The sequence below is a fragment of the Geospiza fortis genome, unplaced genomic scaffold (assembly GCF_000277835.1).
Source record: "Geospiza fortis unplaced genomic scaffold, GeoFor_1.0 scaffold11, whole genome shotgun sequence".
Lineage (NCBI taxonomy): Eukaryota > Metazoa > Chordata > Aves > Passeriformes > Thraupidae > Geospiza > Geospiza fortis.
Window position 1 is genome coordinate 728,830 of NW_005054304.1, and position 16,194 is coordinate 745,023.

Genomic DNA, 16,194 nt, shown 5'->3' on the forward strand with positions numbered 1-16,194 from the left:
CAGCAGTCCAGCAGCCCTGTTTGCCACTCCCCTGGCGGTTGGGTGGCTGAAAACTGGGGTTGGACTGTAATCACAGTCTGAGAGGCCATTGCCAGCACGGGCTCAGATCCCTCCAGGCAGTTTGTGGTCTGGAAAGAAAAGCCATCAGAGGAAGATGCTGCAGGTGTTTCTGAAGTGGGCGTCTTGCTCAGGCTGCTGCATTCAGAGAGAGTTCCTTGGGGAGTCCCCACTGCCAGGGTAATGCCACTCTCACCACAAAGTGAGGGGCATAGCTCTGCCAGAAGCTGCCACTACCCTCTGAAGGAAAGCCCTCTCTAGAACCAGTCTTCCACCAAAGGCAGCAGCACATCATCCCTATGCAAGTAAAACACGTCTGTAAAAACAGAGGTCCTTCTGCTTCAGAACTGCAGTGCTTCAACACCCCAAACTAGTCTTTTCATCTCCAGGTCATCTTTCATCATTGTCTGCATAAAATCACATAAAAATATCTGTGTAAAATTGTCTGCATAAAATTGTCTGCATTTTGGGCTGGTTTTGGGGGGTTTGTTTTGTTTTTTTATGATCACAGTCTCCCAAAGTTACTACTGCTCAGTTCTAGTCTCCCCAAGCTCTCAGGAGCCCTACCAGCAGTTCCTATCCCTCCTCCACTTAACTGTCTGTGCCAACACGTCACCTTCCTCTTCCTCAGTCTTGTGGGGTCCCCATGGCCCGTGGAGCTCCTCTCCATCCCATCCTTCCTCAGCAACGGGCCGCGTTCTCTGAGAGTAGGAAAGCTCCTGCTCCACAGTACCATCCCCAAAATCACTTGACCAAAGTAACAACTCCACCTGCACCTCCATCAGTGGCCCCTTCCCTCCCTGCCACCCCTGCAAGGCACAGGACCAGCTTCTGCCACTCTCAGTATTGGTTTTGGAGCTTTAATTAAAACAAACGAAAAAAAAATTGAGGATTCTCCCACAGAACTCCCATGCAGACACACTCCCTGCCCTTTGCCCAAGCTCAGCACCACTTTGTTAAGAATCTAAGAGGATTGTTTTCACACCAGAATTGCACAGTTACACAAAGTTAAGTATTAAATGACACAAGAAATGGGGTGGAACAATTACTATGCCCAGCACTCAGACTATGCCATTGAGCTCATTACCTAAATCAGAGTGGCACCAGTGGTGGCACTGAATTTGTACTGACTAATGGCAACAGGTGGCAAAGGGTTGCTGACTCTGCTGGAAGCTCCTGGGACTCCCCAGCATAGCAGACACATCCCAGCTGTCAGAAACAGCCTGTTGCTCTAGGATGAGCCCTTGTTCCTGGCAGTCCCAGGAAGAGAAAAAAGGTTGTTGAATTATGGTGTAAGAGGGAAGAAAGCTCTACATGGTTTGCTCCTGACTTTTTTGCAGCTTTCTGCAGGCAGTGGAAGCATGGCTAGGCTGTCCCTGTCTGAGACACCTGTGAGTGCAGCAGGGGACACTGCATCCATCATCCCTCTCCAGACACCTCCTGGCCCTGTCTTGGCCAGCTGTCCCTGTTTGTTCATCTATGGGATCTCAGGTAATTCCCATCCCTGCTGCAGCCAATGTAACACCTCCTGACACACCAAAACAGCAGCCCCTTCAGGAAGCCTTGCACACAATGATTTAAGAAGAACCAGGAGGGGCAGGGGAGGAGACAGACCCTGGACAGGCTGTGCAGTGGTGAGCCCAGCATGGGGCTCCCATGCAGTGACAGGGATGTTCAGCAGCAGGAAGGACCACAGGGACCACAGGAAGAATTGTGCACAGGAGCACCAGCAGCAAAAGAAATTTTAGGGACAGGATTCCTCCAGCCAGGCTTCTCCTTCCCCTCCCCAGGTACGAGCACACCACATCCCTGCACAGGTGGGGGCTGCAGTGCAGAGCAGGCAGCAGCAAGAAGCCTCTGCCACACACTCACCTACTGAGAGATGGGCCAGGCCCAGCACAAAAAAATGTATCACAATTTCACAATTTCACACCCCCATGGCATCACCAGCCATGCCGGAATGACTGATGGGGACAAAAGCATCCTGAGGTGCCTGCAGCTACATTTCACCAACAGCCAAGGCCATAGAGCTGTATCTATAGGCACTGTATGCACACAAATACAGTGCTCTATATGAGCAACACAGTGCAAAAACTGCTGTCCTCCACCTCTGTTCCCCACATCTGTCAAGATGCCATCAGCAGCCCCCACCACACTGTAGTTAACCCTGAAGCAGCTTTCCAGGTAGAAAACCTCACCTTTGCTTCCACCCTTTCCCCTTGCCCAGCATCACCACTTCAGCCACAAGCAGTTTCCGTACCACGACCAAAGCAAAGCCATGCCACACGTACTTTCCAAGCTGTCCTTGTCCCAGCAGATACGTGTCCTTTTCCTGGTTCTCATGCTTTATATGCACTCTGGCAAATGACCTCTGCTCCCTCTGACTAACAGAGCAAATGGTAGCTTAGGTGCAGCTTTTCACAATGGCAGCTTCCCTGTGCATTCCTACTGCCAGCCCTCACCTTTCCCCACCCAGTCACTCTCCAGGCCCAGAGCCCTGGTGGGAGAGGTTTTCAAAGAAGGGCAGTTTGTTTCCAGGCTCCTGTGCTGCCCTAAGCCATGAGCTGTTCCTTTGTCAAACCTGAGCATCTGCAAGAACTGTCTGTAACTGCAGTGGGTGACACAGGGGCAGCCTTTCTCAGGCTAAAAATGCATTTTCCTGCATTGCCAGGGATCATCCATCTGAGCCATCTGGGTTTAAGCAGTTGGGAGTGCCATCACATCCACCCACCCCTCAGCACAGACAGTGCCACTACTTGCCCTTAAAAAGTTTTATGGTAAAGGTGAAGGTGGAGTGGGGACAAAAAAATAATCATATTCTCCTTAAAGAATGAAACTGGGAGATATTTGCAGGGATCAAAAGTCCTTTAGCATTTCTCTTGAGAGTGATGGAGAGAGGGTGGATGCAACCTCCACCTTGAGGATGGGAATGGAGGGCTCACAGCCCAGTGCAGACAGACAGGCTGTGTAATGCCACGCAGGAAGATGGCACTACTTGTACCTAGAGAGGACACAGATAACCCACAACAAAGACGTTTTTTATTGTAGGTGCAGAGGAATTCATGCTCAGGGTCCATATCTCTTCAACATGAAGGTGAGCTGGTGCCAGGTACCCCATGCCTTTCTATTCAGAAAGGTGTCACTCACCAACACCAGAACCTGACTGCAGGAAGACCCAGCTCTGCCCTGCAGCAATAGTCATTTTCCCAAATTTTAAAACTTGGATGAGCAACACTGACTCCTTCAATGTATTAAATACCTTTTCTAACAGCTGATCCAACAACAAAATACTAGTGAAAATCTCTCTCTGCATCAGGCACAGGGAAATCTCAGCTACACCAAGGGCTGCTGAGATGGATGGAGCAGGAGAAGGATTGGTGCTCTCAGGTGGCACAAGAGCGACATACACAGAGGTAGGAAGACAAACTCAAAACTTTATTTCTGCAGTTAAGTAGGGAAAATCAAATGCAGTCAAGGCAAGCTCCACATGGTGCTTTTCCCCAACAGTCAGAGCAGTGGTGACTCCTGCTTGCAGCAGTTCCAAGGATGCAGCGAGGATGGCAGCATCTGCAACAGGATGGAAGAGGAGTGTCAGGACTGAGATGTGCCTCACCACACTCTGTGTATCGCCCCAGTCCTCCCTCCTCCACCCTGCACAAGGTCCCCAGTGACATTTTGCTTCAGGACATGTCACTCTGGTCAACTGTCCATGGCCATTTCCCCACTGCAGCAAACTTGGTCCGGTGTCAAGACGTTGGCAGGAGAGGCTCTGGGAAGCCACCAGTCTGCATGTGACAGCAGCTTTATGGACGAGCACCACCAGCCCTGGCTTACCAGAATATGCCAAGCTCCCTCCTGCGGTTGATGTCTCTCTTCATTTGGCAAACAGAGCAAACAGTGCACCACAGGGTGACACAGTAGTCAGAGCAAATGGACCCCTGTTAGGGAGAAACAGGTTAGGGACAGAGGTTTCCCAGAAACCAAGTTTCAGCCAAGAAAATGTTAATCACATTCCAGGTCAAGTACTCTTTTCTTCTTAGCAGGCTGCAGCATCCTGAGTAGAAAACACTGAAGCCTTGGGCTGGCAAACCCCAGGAACCATGGAAAGGAAGGAAGGAGCCCTTTGTGCAGGCTGCAGATAGCTACTTATCTTTTGACTTCTGAGGTTCAGACTGGGAAGAAAAACGCTGACAGGAACAGACAATGTGGGGAAAGTGAACTTGGGACCCTATGGCTTGCCCTTGGGATGGCAGCAACCACCTCCCCTGCAGGAAGAAACACCCTCACATATGCACTGTCTACCCTCCTCCCAGACCTTACTATGGATCTTTATCCACGTAACCAGCTTCACCTATTCTTTATTCAGCCCACAGTTATCTCAATCAAAGCTCAAAGACGGAAGCAGCAGCTGAGGTGGGTACGAATGGGAAAAAAAGGGGAAGTGGCAATCACTGCTGTCCTGAGCCCCCCCTCTAGTGCAGAGAGAGGGGCCTCGGGGACAACCTGTCTTTCAGGCTCGCAGCAGCAGGGTGAGGGGGCAGGCTCAGCACTGACCGGGATGTTGTATCGGGTGCGGTACAGGGTCCTCATGGCCACGCTGGTCCCACACAGGCAGCACTCGTTCATGTCCCCAGCCACCTGGCATGCCAGGCAGGGGAAGCAGAACATCCCGCAGCAGCCTGGCAGGGGAAGAAACACAGCCCTGGCTGAGGCTCTGCCTGCCCGCCTGGAAGCACCGGAGCAGCTGGGAGAGCCAGGCTGCCCGGCTGCACAGCGGCACCACCGCGCCAAGCAGCCGGGGCAAGGAAAGCGTGTCCAGGGCACTCACAGACGCCACAGTCGGAGCAGCAGTCCATCAGGCCTGTCTGCCACGTGCATCTCGAGACAGAAGACATGGCCCCGCCGAATTGGGGCTGGATCGTCACAACGGTTGGGACAGCCATTCCCAGGCCCTCTTCTGAAAGAGACAGGAAACAGGATAGTTGTCACCCTGGTTTTTTAAGATTTTCTAAGCCCTCTGATGTTGACATTCTTGTAGTGAATTTTATCACACACTTTCTGTAAATAAGCCATTGTTTTGTCTTCCTTTATGGAGGAGGAGAAAGTTGATGGACTGTTGGTTTGTCCAGTGTGATTGAAGAGGTGTCACTGTCACCCCCCAATCCACTGTCACTTTTGGAAAACTATAAATGTTGGGAGTCAGAAAATAAACTGCCCTTTTTCTTCCTTCACCTTGAGAACGGTGGTGTGCTTGTGTTCTTTCGTGTCCTATAGTGACAGACAGTCAGTGAAAAAACTGTGGTTGGTCTGAACCTCCAACCAAACTGGTGACTACCACCCTTCAGCAGGCCTCCTTTTGCCCAGCCCCCTAGCTGCCACTGGAGGTGATAGAGCATAACCATATCTTGCCTGCATTTCTATCTGTTCAAGGTTTTCGCATTATCTGCCATTTTATCCAGCCTTCAAAATAGCATCACTGATGTTCCCCACTCCACTCCATAAAGGCTTTGCTAGTGCTTAGCCATGACTCATTCCCCTCGTGCTGAACTGGGCTGGGCAGTGAACCCAAGCTAAAGGGAGTGACTTGAGCACTCCAGTTGTTTGACTCGGTGTATTTTACACAGCATGGGCACAGGGTATGTGGGAAACACCTGTGGGCTCATTTCCTCATAACAAAGCCAGGCTACACACAAGAGAGTAGCATAGAAAACTCGTATCTCTGGTTTCCTGATGTAGGGAGCCAGAAAAAGAGAAAATCAATGTCCAAAGTCTGAAATACTCTCCTTGCCTTTATGTGGTTAAGCAAGCAAGTAAACCTTGAAAACCAGTAAACCTCAGGTCTAAAATAATAATAATAATGATGATGATTAGAATGATAACAGTAAAAATAGCAACAAGAGCAATTTCTTTCTGCTTCTAATTCCCTAGCCAAGTAAAAAAGCACAAAGTTTTTCTAGGTAACAAATCTAAGGAAGTTTGGGGTTGGGTGAGGTTCTCTGAGATAACATAAACTGCCTGCTCACATTTGTTGAGCCTTCTTTTCTGTAAATTGAGTGGATTTATTTTCTGTCTTAGAAACAGCAGTTTGACAAAAGCAGACCCCCCCTACTGGGTGGTCAGCCTCTTCTATCTCCTCCTCCTCCTCCTCCTCCTCCTCCTCCCCCTCCTCCTCTTGCTTCTGAGCTCAGAAGCCAGAATAGAAACAAATGAAGGAGTGATGCTGGGGGAGGGGAAGCACCTTCTTTCTCCATCCTTTGGAGTAACATGTGCTTCTCAGGAATCCCACTCATGGCTTCAGCTGGCAGCACACACCAGTCTGCAAGCCCCGCAGGAGTGCAGCTGGGGGTAGTATCAGGTGTGTGTCCAGAGAGAGGTCCAACGCCTCTGCTAACCCACAGCTTCCCTCTGCCTGACAACAGCAGTGCCACCCACACAAGTATTATTCACCCATTTTCTCCTCTCCTAGCTGCAAACAATAATGAAGAGTTTGGAGCATAGCTGCTGTTGCCACCAACAGCACACCCCATGGAAGGGACAAGCAACACATGGAGAGAGCAGGTATCAAAAGCCATCAATATCCAAACTTCTGGTAGGGCAGCTCAGTTTAAACAGAGAGTACTGAGTACCAGTCAGATTCCTTCAACACATTTATACAATTGTGTTAGCATCAGAAAGCAGTAAGCAAAGGTAAACTCTCCATAATCCAGCTTTTGCGCATAGCTTTTTAACCCTCCGCCCTCCCCCTCCTTCCCCAAGTAGGATTTGCCAGATAGTTTGATTTATATTTTGTGCTAAGCAGGAAAAAAGAAAAAAAAACCTACTTTGACACTATTATCCCACTCTTCCAAGGCTAACAAGTTACTAATATTTCCATGCTTTTAGAGAACTAACCTGGTGAGCAGCCTTGCCTCCTCTCCCTGCACAAAGAGGCTCCGGCAAAGGTGAAACTAAACTTACTCCCTCGGATGTTCTTATTGGCAGCCAGCAGTAAAAAACGTACAATGAGTGGGAGGTAACTTGCAGGGGGAGGTCAGGAGTTGTGCCCTGTCCTTACAACCACAGACTTTACAAGCGCAGAACACAGTAATTTATTTTTCCTTTTCCCAAGATTAGTTATTTCTTTTTTTAAAAGAAATGTTTGCATGTTTATTGTCTTATTCCCTTAACTTTGCCCACATGATGCTGCTGCTCAGGGAAGAGCAGTCCTGAATAATGTACTTTTATCAGAACAGACATATAGTGTAGCATTCTGTTTTTTAATTGTAATGCATTTCTAGCAGTCAGTTTTGTAATCTTTCTTATTTTGTACTGTTATAGCATATTTTATTCTTGATGGATTGCTCCTTTCCTCCCTGTGTTACTGGGTTTGCCCTGGCTGTCCATCTCTCCAAAGATCTGCCCCTCTGTTCCCTCTTCCCCCTCCTATTGAATGTCAACCCCTCCCCAAGCCTGCCTCTTTTTCTAGAAACTTCCCTATCAATCTTGTGTCCTTCAAAACCCCACTGGTTTGTTTAAATTATTTTCCTCCCCTGCAGTCTCTTATTGGTTTAAACATTCTATTCCCCGGCCTTGTGTTCCACCCCCAATTTCTCCCAATTGGTCTAAGATTGTCTCCTTCCCTGGGACCTCCTCCCCCTTATAATCTGATGTATGCGTTTGGGTTTGTCCTTTCCGTCACTGAACCTCCGGGAATAAACTTCTTTGGAAACCATACAGAGGGCCTCTCCCTGATCCTTGTCCCTACCCTCGGCACAGTCTGCAGTCTGCCTGAGCCGTAGAGCTGCCGTGCCCTGCAGCTGCACCCCGGACTGGGCAGCTTTCTGGGGGCAGCCCACCTGTGCTGCCGGTGCCGGGAGCTGGTCGGAATAATCCAGCACTGTGGCAATACAGGTTTTCACTTCTTAGAAAACACATCCTGCATGGGGAGGCTTTCCATTATAATTAGGCTGATTCCCTAAGTGCTTGTTACAGGCCATGTAGCCCAGCCACTACAGTAAAATTAACTGAGCAATTACCATACACACATAAATTTCACTTCATAAGATACTAATATTACAGTTTCTACACTAACATGCCCCAAATACGTAACCACTCATGTCCCGTGCAAGACAGTTTTGGACACACTTCCAAATTTTGTGGAGAATCTGTGGCACTAGGACAGCACTTTTTGTTTCCCAGCAGGATGCACATAGCATGCAGAGATACCAGAGAGGGTCTGGGTGGCTGTTTCTCGGGAGCAAGTCAAGTTCAGTGTATCCCATGGGAAGTGCTGCTGGTGAGATTCCCTTCTCTCTCGCCCTCATGAAGAATGGGGAAAGGAGAAGTTTGGGCTAAACGTCAATATGGCAGCTTTGTCGACAGGCGGGGACTTAGGGTGCTTTATGTGAAGGCTTTTACCAGTAGCGCTGCTGAGAAAACAGGGAGATGTGCCTTGAAATGCTTCCCTTGGCTTCCAGCAGCTCCAAAGTTTAACTGTGTCTGTCCCTGCTTTACAATGGGGCTGCCCGGCCACTCCCTGTCTGGCTCGTACACAGTTGGTGTTCTTTGTAAGAACATTGCAATAGGCTATGAAAACTGAGGTATGCAAAAAGTTGTAAATCAGCAGATCCTCCCTAGAGGAGGAGATGCCTGACATCCCAGCAGCTGGCTGGATGAAGCTCATGGCCTAGGAGTCTGCTGGGGAGGAGGGAAACAGGAAGTTGAAATGCAGTCAGGTTTTTTAGGTGGTAAGAAGGAAAAGCTCCAGAGAGACCTCAGAGCACCTCCCAGTACCTAAAGGGAGCTACAAGAGAGCTGGAGAGGGACTTTTCACAAGGGCATGTAGAGACAGGGCAAGGGGGAATTGCTTTGAACTGGAGGACGATAGGTTTAGTCTGTATTACGAAGAAATTCTTCATTGTTAGGGTGGTGAGGCATTGGAATAGGTTGCCCAGCAAAGCTGTGGATGCCCCATCCCTGGAAGTGTTCAAGGCCAGGTTGGATGGGGCTTTGAGTAACGTGCTCCAGTGGAAAGCATCCCTGCCCACAGCATGGGGTTTGAAACTAGATGATCTTTAAAGTCCCTTCCAAACCAAGCCATTCCATTTTTATTTCTAAGAAGACAATGGAAAAATTCCACTGAAATCAATACTCACCAATTTAACATGTAGTACAGTAAATGTAATACTGATGAAGATTCAGGAGCACAGATTAAAAAAAAATCTCCCTTAATACCTTTTTGCTTTCTCTGCGAAGGACGAGGTATGGATTACACAGTCTACCTCGGTACACAGTCTACCTATGTATTTTATGGAGCAGCTACAAGCAGAAACTCATCTATTCCAGTTTGGGCCACTCACATGTAAAAGTTTGTGCTTGTTCTCTGTACCACTTAAAATAAGTCCAACCTGCAGCTTCAAACATGACCACAAATGAGCAAAGCCACTTTCCCCAGCATGCTGCCTTGTACTATTTACACAAACTAAGGTGCCTTCAGTGGTAAGAGGTGTGTTCATTCACAGAGGGTCCATGAATCCCATTGGTGTGCAGGTCAGGGGGGCTGTCTGGCACAGGAGGGTGCCTGGGGGCCTCTCTCCAAAGCTCTGGTCCCACCAGTCCTTTCCAGAGACAGAGTTCTGTTTCAGACATGGAGAAGGTCTTCTGAATCAGAAACTTCACCTTTTTTTCTAGATGTCTCCACAGCTTCAATGGAAGAACATGTTACCCACAAACCTTGCTGTCTTCCCACAGCTTGAAATGGCTCAGGCAGAAGGGACATTCCTGCAATGGTAAAAGCTGCAGGAGAATGGAGCTGAGTAAGTGCAAGGGAAAATTTTCACAGCTCTTAGAAATGTAGCCGAGGGTCAGTTGCACATCTCACCAACACTGAAGCCATTGCAGTTGGTACAAGCAGAGCTGCTCCCATGTTTGCACATCCCTCATCTCTCCCATGCCAGGAACACTGCACACAGTGGGGAGAGTCTTGGGTGGCTGATCAGACAGGAAATGATGCTATGGCTGGGAGCGTGCAGTGCCGTCTGGGCCAGGGGCCTGAACCCCTGTGCCACAGGCGCCGAAACATAAAGTCCAGCACACAGTGAAGAGCTCCCAGCCAGGGCCAAAGGGTACCACCAGCTTCACAGCAGCTCTTAGTCACAGCTGCTCAGACCTAAAAGTGGTTTCAAATCCCTCTACAATTGCATGCTAGCACTAGCAATGGTTTGTCACAGATGTTTCACACATCTTGTGTGAGAGAGACATCACACATCTTCTGGCTGAGCTTCCGCTTCCTGTGGCTCGCTGCCTTTTCATGCTTTCAGTGGTGTGACTCTTTCTCCATGTCACTCAGACTTACAGGATAATGCCCTGTGGGAATCAAGCTTTACCTCAGGAGCTCACAAGGTATAAAACAACTAAAGTAAAAAGCAACAAGGCAATCCTCTTGTTACAAACAGATCAGTCCAACTTATATATTTTGTAGTCTGCTGCTTCATTAACTGCCTAAATCTCACTGAGTTGCACATAAACAGAGGCAGAACTACCAGCGGGTGCAAGTGTGGATCTTCCTGTACCTATCCCCATCCCCCCATAGAATGGTGGGAAGCAGGAGAACCTCAGCAGTTCAGCTGCTCTTGGGTCAGCTCCAGAGGCTTTCTGGAGTAAGCTGACCCATGGCTAATTTCCAGCTTGGACATGTGCTCTTTGCCTTTTCTATGGCAGTTTTATCCCAAGCTGACAGCTTCCTCCAGAGCAATGCAGGGGACGATGGACCTTCCCTTCTGCTGTCCCTTGTGTCTGCCACACGTGGTGTCCTTGCTTTAACACCTGAGCAGGAGTGAACAGCCACACAGGATGCATCATGAAGTTAATCCAGCATAACCAAGGTATTAGCAAAAGGACATCCAACACACTTTGCAATGGTATTTGACAGGTGAAAAGTATTTTTTTAATGTATTGATGTTATTTAGCAGAATAAATTGTACTGTTGATTAAAAAAGGCCTTTACTACTTAATAATAATGATGTTTAAGACAGATGGGAGAAGGTATTGAGAGAGTTGAACCCAGAGAGATGATGTGCAAGTGGGAGAACTTAAATCTTTCTGTTTTTCAGGCAATGAACCTAAAATACAGCTATGTCTTATCTGTGTGAAATGAAATTAAGATGAATTTGGAAAACTCACACAGGAAATATGAAGTGATTTTCAAGTTTTGGACATGAGGACTGTTTTGAAACTTTAATTTACACTGTGTTTAGCAACACCTTTTTCCTCTTCTCATTTTAAGACAAACACTTGTGACAAGCGGCCATCAGACAAAGGACACCAGAAGGTACAAACGCATGACAAAATGTGAGCTCTTCCCAAATATGAGCTACTTAAAGATGCTTTAATATGTTAAAAACAGATTAATAACTTTTGCCACCACCTCACTAAAGTAACACTACTGAAACTGATCCATACTAGTTTACAAGACTTTCTAATTACTAGTAAATGGCTAATAAACAAAGTTCAAGTTGGATGCACCAAAATTCTCCCTCTACAAAATGCAGCTATGTCACAAAACTGATCAGAAGATTATGATTTTTCATTATTAAACTCTTTTCTTCAACTTAATACTTTCTCCACCCCACAAATACAAACCCTATTGAAGAACAACTTCTGTGTAAGGACCATTTAATTAGCCTGCACTTGCTATTTTTACTGTTTCTAGGCATTCCCCTAGAAACAGGTTTTTCCTGTAAGACTACAAATAAGGCCGGTAGGCATAAGTCAAAACAAGTGGAATCAAAAAAAAATGTCAACAATTTGCATTGACAGACAAATTTGTAGCCCACAGTCAACCATGGCTCACACACATTTGGCAACAGCTCTGGGCTTCTCTGTTTTTGTTTTCAGTCCTTAGTCTGTGTTCAAATCACTCTTGACAAACAAGCTTAGCTCACTCTGTGCAGGCAGCTTTGCAGAAGCCTGTCCTTTTCACATGGAACGCACCTGCTGCAGCAATCACAGCAAGAGCAGAAAACCGTCTTAAATACTTCTCTACTGACTCCTTAATGTGGACTTCACACATTTAGAGTCCTGACTGTTTCTAGACATCCCAGAAGAAAAATAGTTTTTGCAACTCTTCCATGAAGCAAGCTCCAACTCAAACTCAAAATTACCTTTGTAATAAATCAGACCATCAAACATGTACTGCCAGATTTATTTACATACAGAAATCATTTTGCATTTTTACCCATGCTGTCACTAAGAGACACCTGTTTCATATAAAATCTTGCGTTCACAGTCTCCAGAGCTTGACAGAAGTTTGCTGCTACTACACAGGACCAGCAGAGCTTTTTGGAGCTCTTTTTTTGGAGCTTCTACGCAAATTGAAGTTATTCCCAGATAACCAAAACTTCCACTGTAGAATTATCAAAATTGCATGATTTCAGAAACAAGAATGTTTCCACCAGATTTTATAAATAAACAATATAAAGCAGTTATATTTGTATTACAAGTGTTTTCCTTCTTACAGTATCTACACTTCAGTTAGACTAAAATATCAGTATAGTGATTTCAACTATCTGTTCTCTGAAGGCTCTTCTGCATTTAAGCCTTTTCATTTCCACAGATTTCCAAGCACAATCCCTATGAAGAGCAGAATTCCTACAGTACGATTTGAAGAAAATTTTTTCCAACAGTCTTCGGGCTTGTCTATGTCCAAAGTGTAAATCTGCAAAGGTACAGTATAACATTAGAGGATTATTATTATTCTACAGATTCAAAAATATCTTACACATCACAAAATTATCTGCAACTTCAAAAAATTATTCTTAAGCTCTAAAGTCTACCCTTAACAGGAATACTGTGTTTAAATCTTTTTTTGCATAACTGGCATCTGTGTTTGACAGATTTTTTTCAACATACAGCAGAAAAGTCAAGGATCTCGTATGAACATGATTCCCAGACCATCTCAATGGAAGACTATATAAACAGCCCAGTTACTGGTGTGTCTGGATTGACACTTAGAAGTGCAAAAATATCTGGGCATGTAAATAAGTTTTGAGATTTTCCTCAGTAAGTTGCCAGCTAATTCTTCAATGTAACTTTAAATAAAAATGAATGCACTTTTCCATCTCTGTTACAAGGTGTTTTTCTATGTTTCAGTAGAGACAAGGCACTGGAGGGCCAGCAGCAAACCAGAGCAAGTGCCAGACCCTGCCTTGCCACACAGGCTGGTTTCAGTCCAGTTGCTCTTAGCCAAGTCCATGCAATTCCCTTCCAAACAAGGACCAGGACACCTGCAATAGCAGCCAGAAGGCCTGGCTTACCCACACGGCAGCTCTCTGCTGTGAGTCACAACTAAAAGTGGAAAAAAAAACCAACCAAAAAAATCCCAACTCGCAAAGTACAGCAAGAGCAAATTTACTGAAAAAGTATTCCCAAAATCAAAATTTGGTGCAAGTCTTGAGCACGATAACAAGAGGAAATGTTGAGCAAAATGAGTGAAAGGATTAACAGAGAAGGAGCCCCAAAAACCTCAAACTTTGCACTTGAGCCTTCGAAAAAGTTAAAATAGAAAGAAGTATTTGACTGAAAGAAGTGAAACCTTCCCCAGGAAATCTGCTTCATTTATGGTTGTAGAGAGAAACAAGGGCTGGGTCCTGGTCAAATAATCAAAAAAACTCTTCACAAGCTTCTCAAATATGATGTGATCCACACCCTTAAGAACCTGTCAGCTCCTCAGACACTGGGAACTTGAAACACTGAACTGGCAAATTAAACTAAACAGCAGCTAAGCTATTATTTCAGAAACACATGGAAAGTAGAAGATGTTATTTTTCTATTGGCACACTTCTTGAGAGGGATACAATTTGACATCATCATGACCCAAATTTTTCTGCCTCAGGCAGAAAAAATTCAGTGAATCAAGGAAATCTTGGAAATCCTGACCCTCAAGCATCTTACTCAGCTTTCCAAACTCAGTTAAGGACACAATCAGAAATCTTGAACAAGAAGATAAGCATAAAAATGTTTAAGCAGGGCTATATTAAAATAATTCCTCAAAAAGAAGCTACTCTGTGGTATACAGAACAGTTCTGCTCTTTTGACTTAGGCAGTCCACACAATTGTTAATTCCCCATCATTTATACTCATTAGTCTGCATCCTCACTTATAAAGATCCTTAAACATGGTTCTCATTTATGACAAAACTGCAGCACAAAGGCTCTCTGACAATTCAAACTGTAAATGACCATGCAGTGGACATAGTATTCTTTTCCTCATGCATTTCCAACCACAGTCACTATGAAAACAGTGGCCAGACTACATCACCACAAGGATTCTCTTACCCAGTGATATATTTAATATCCATTACCTGCATGAGCTCCACCCACTAAAATGCAACATTATGATCAACGTGCTTTATAAAAAGTTCCACATTACCATTCCAAATTTAACTTCTCAGACTAGCAATGGTTTTACTACTTGCAATACACAATACCCTGCCATCCCTTACCTATCAAGACCAGCAATTAATTTTTGAATAGACTGACTTGTCACTTACTACAACACTGTGTAACACAGTTGTTAGGATTCAGAAATAACAAGATAACAAGATCCTATCTGCATCCTTTACTGACAAAGCTAATCTCTTTCTTTCTGTTATTCATAAAAATTTCTAAATAAATGCAACTACAAGAGTGAATTGGATTGTTCTCTGCTTTTAAGAGAACTCTTTAGAACTGTCAATTAACATAAAATTATAATGTTAACATCTGCTATTATGTGTGCTAGACACTGCAAGAACTGAATCAGAGTAGTCAACACCGCAGTATTTTGCAGCACATTGAGGTGGATCTAGCAGCAGCTGCTGCTGGCAGTGAGAAGAAAACCCTTTCCTTGAGATCACAGCTTAATGTGTGGCACTTCTCTTGGTTACAAACAAACTGAAACTCAGTGCTCCACTGTTTGTGGTCAGGACTGAAGGTCTCCTCAACCAAAAGGTCTGCAAAAGGCTCTTCAGAAGATGAAGCTTATCGTCAGAAGACTTCAGTTCTCTGTACAGGAACTGCTTTTCATGGGTAGCTCATTAACTGATGGGAGTTGAAAAGCCCTCTGACTTCTTAGTAAGAACTTCCTCATGGAAAAAGTATGAATAAATCCATCAAACCTGGTGTGCCAGGTGAGTCCCTACGGCAGCCACAGCCGAGTAATATGGGAGGGTTTGGTTGCAATTCATCCCTGCCACACACAAACTCAGGAGCATTGCCAGGCTGAAGCCACTGAGCCACTGCTTTGTGTCCTTCTTGAAATGCAATGCAGTTGACTTCACACCAATCATGATGTCGTCCCTCTTATCCTGGAATGAAAAGATGAAATACCACAAAATCCATAATCCAATGCCACTTCATAAGAAAAATAAAAATTAAGGACTTGCTTAAATTTTCTATGCTTCTTACTAGGAGCCCAATTTAAGGGCGGTTGTAGGTCCCCACACTAAAATTTAAACTAGAAGGCTGGTCTTAGAGCTGTTTAGCAGCCAGGAGTTAATATCAAAGATATTTCCACAATGCAAAAGCGTAAGAGCACAAAGGGTATTGCACTTCCATCTTTCCACCTTGTAAAACCTTGGCAAACAGCAATAACATTTTGAAGGGCTGGGACTTCTTTGGGGCTGCTTCAGCTCAGCTGCAGGTGAAGAACTGCAAGAGGTTAGTTCTGCTGTTTGACAACAAATTTGTAAACGAAACACACAAACTTGTGTGTTTAAACACGGGTATCTGGAAGGTTTCACTGTCACCCTACCTGATGTGCATAAATGGTGTCGTACACCAGTGTCCACATGACTCCAGCAAAGTACAAGGGCAAACACACAGACCACTCACATGACCCTTTGATGGCAGACCAGCCAAGAAGGGCTCCCCAATTAAATGTAAATCCTAAAAACATTAAGAGAATTAAAAAAATAGAAATTATAAGAACGCCAGCAGCAATTAAATACAATTTATCTGAGAGTGTATCATATCAGCAGCCTTTTGTATAATACCAACATCTCTATTTTTCTACCACTTATTTTCAGGCAGGTAATAAATATAAATAATTTGACATTTAATACCCTGGACATGCAAGAAAAAATACATATGCTACACATTTTTCTCTAATTTGAGTTTCCCT

General features: G+C 45.3%; 3 protein-coding genes across 4 annotated transcripts in view; all 3 read right to left on the reverse strand.

Annotated features, from left to right (window-relative positions):
- The window catches only part of LOC102037030 (placenta-specific gene 8 protein-like), an 843-nt gene extending 754 nt beyond the window's left edge, over positions 1-89 (reverse strand). The window contains exon 1 of the mRNA XM_031066499.1: positions 4-89. Within this exon, the coding sequence (XP_030922359.1) occupies positions 4-89 (86 nt within the window). The remainder of the gene's footprint in view (positions 1-3) is intronic.
- Positions 90-3,471: 3,382 nt separating this feature from the next.
- On the reverse strand, positions 3,472-7,030 carry LOC102037191 (placenta-specific gene 8 protein-like). Of its 2 annotated transcripts, XM_005418088.2 has the most exons (5): positions 6,949-7,030; positions 4,886-5,014; positions 4,612-4,736; positions 3,892-3,995; positions 3,472-3,624 (listed from the first exon to the last, which is right to left on the reverse strand). In XM_005418088.2, coding segments are annotated over exons 2-5 (345 nt in total). In that variant the 5' UTR covers positions 5,001-5,014; positions 6,949-7,030; the 3' UTR covers positions 3,472-3,623. The 2 variants fall into 2 exon arrangements, with proteins under 2 accessions (XP_005418145.1, XP_014167437.1); XM_014311962.2 differs by lacking the exon at positions 3,472-3,624 and having other exon boundaries at positions 3,888-3,995.
- Positions 7,031-11,403: 4,373 nt separating this feature from the next.
- The window catches only part of COQ2 (coenzyme Q2, polyprenyltransferase), an 8,431-nt gene continuing 3,640 nt past the window's right edge, over positions 11,404-16,194 (reverse strand). Inside the window, exons 4-6 of the mRNA XM_005418196.3 lie at positions 15,826-15,959; positions 15,191-15,379; positions 11,404-12,751 (exon numbers count right to left, since the gene is read on the reverse strand). Coding sequence (XP_005418253.3) covers positions 12,638-12,751; positions 15,191-15,379; positions 15,826-15,959 — 437 coding nt within the window. The 3' untranslated portion in view covers positions 11,404-12,637. The remainder of the gene's footprint in view (positions 12,752-15,190; positions 15,380-15,825; positions 15,960-16,194) is intronic.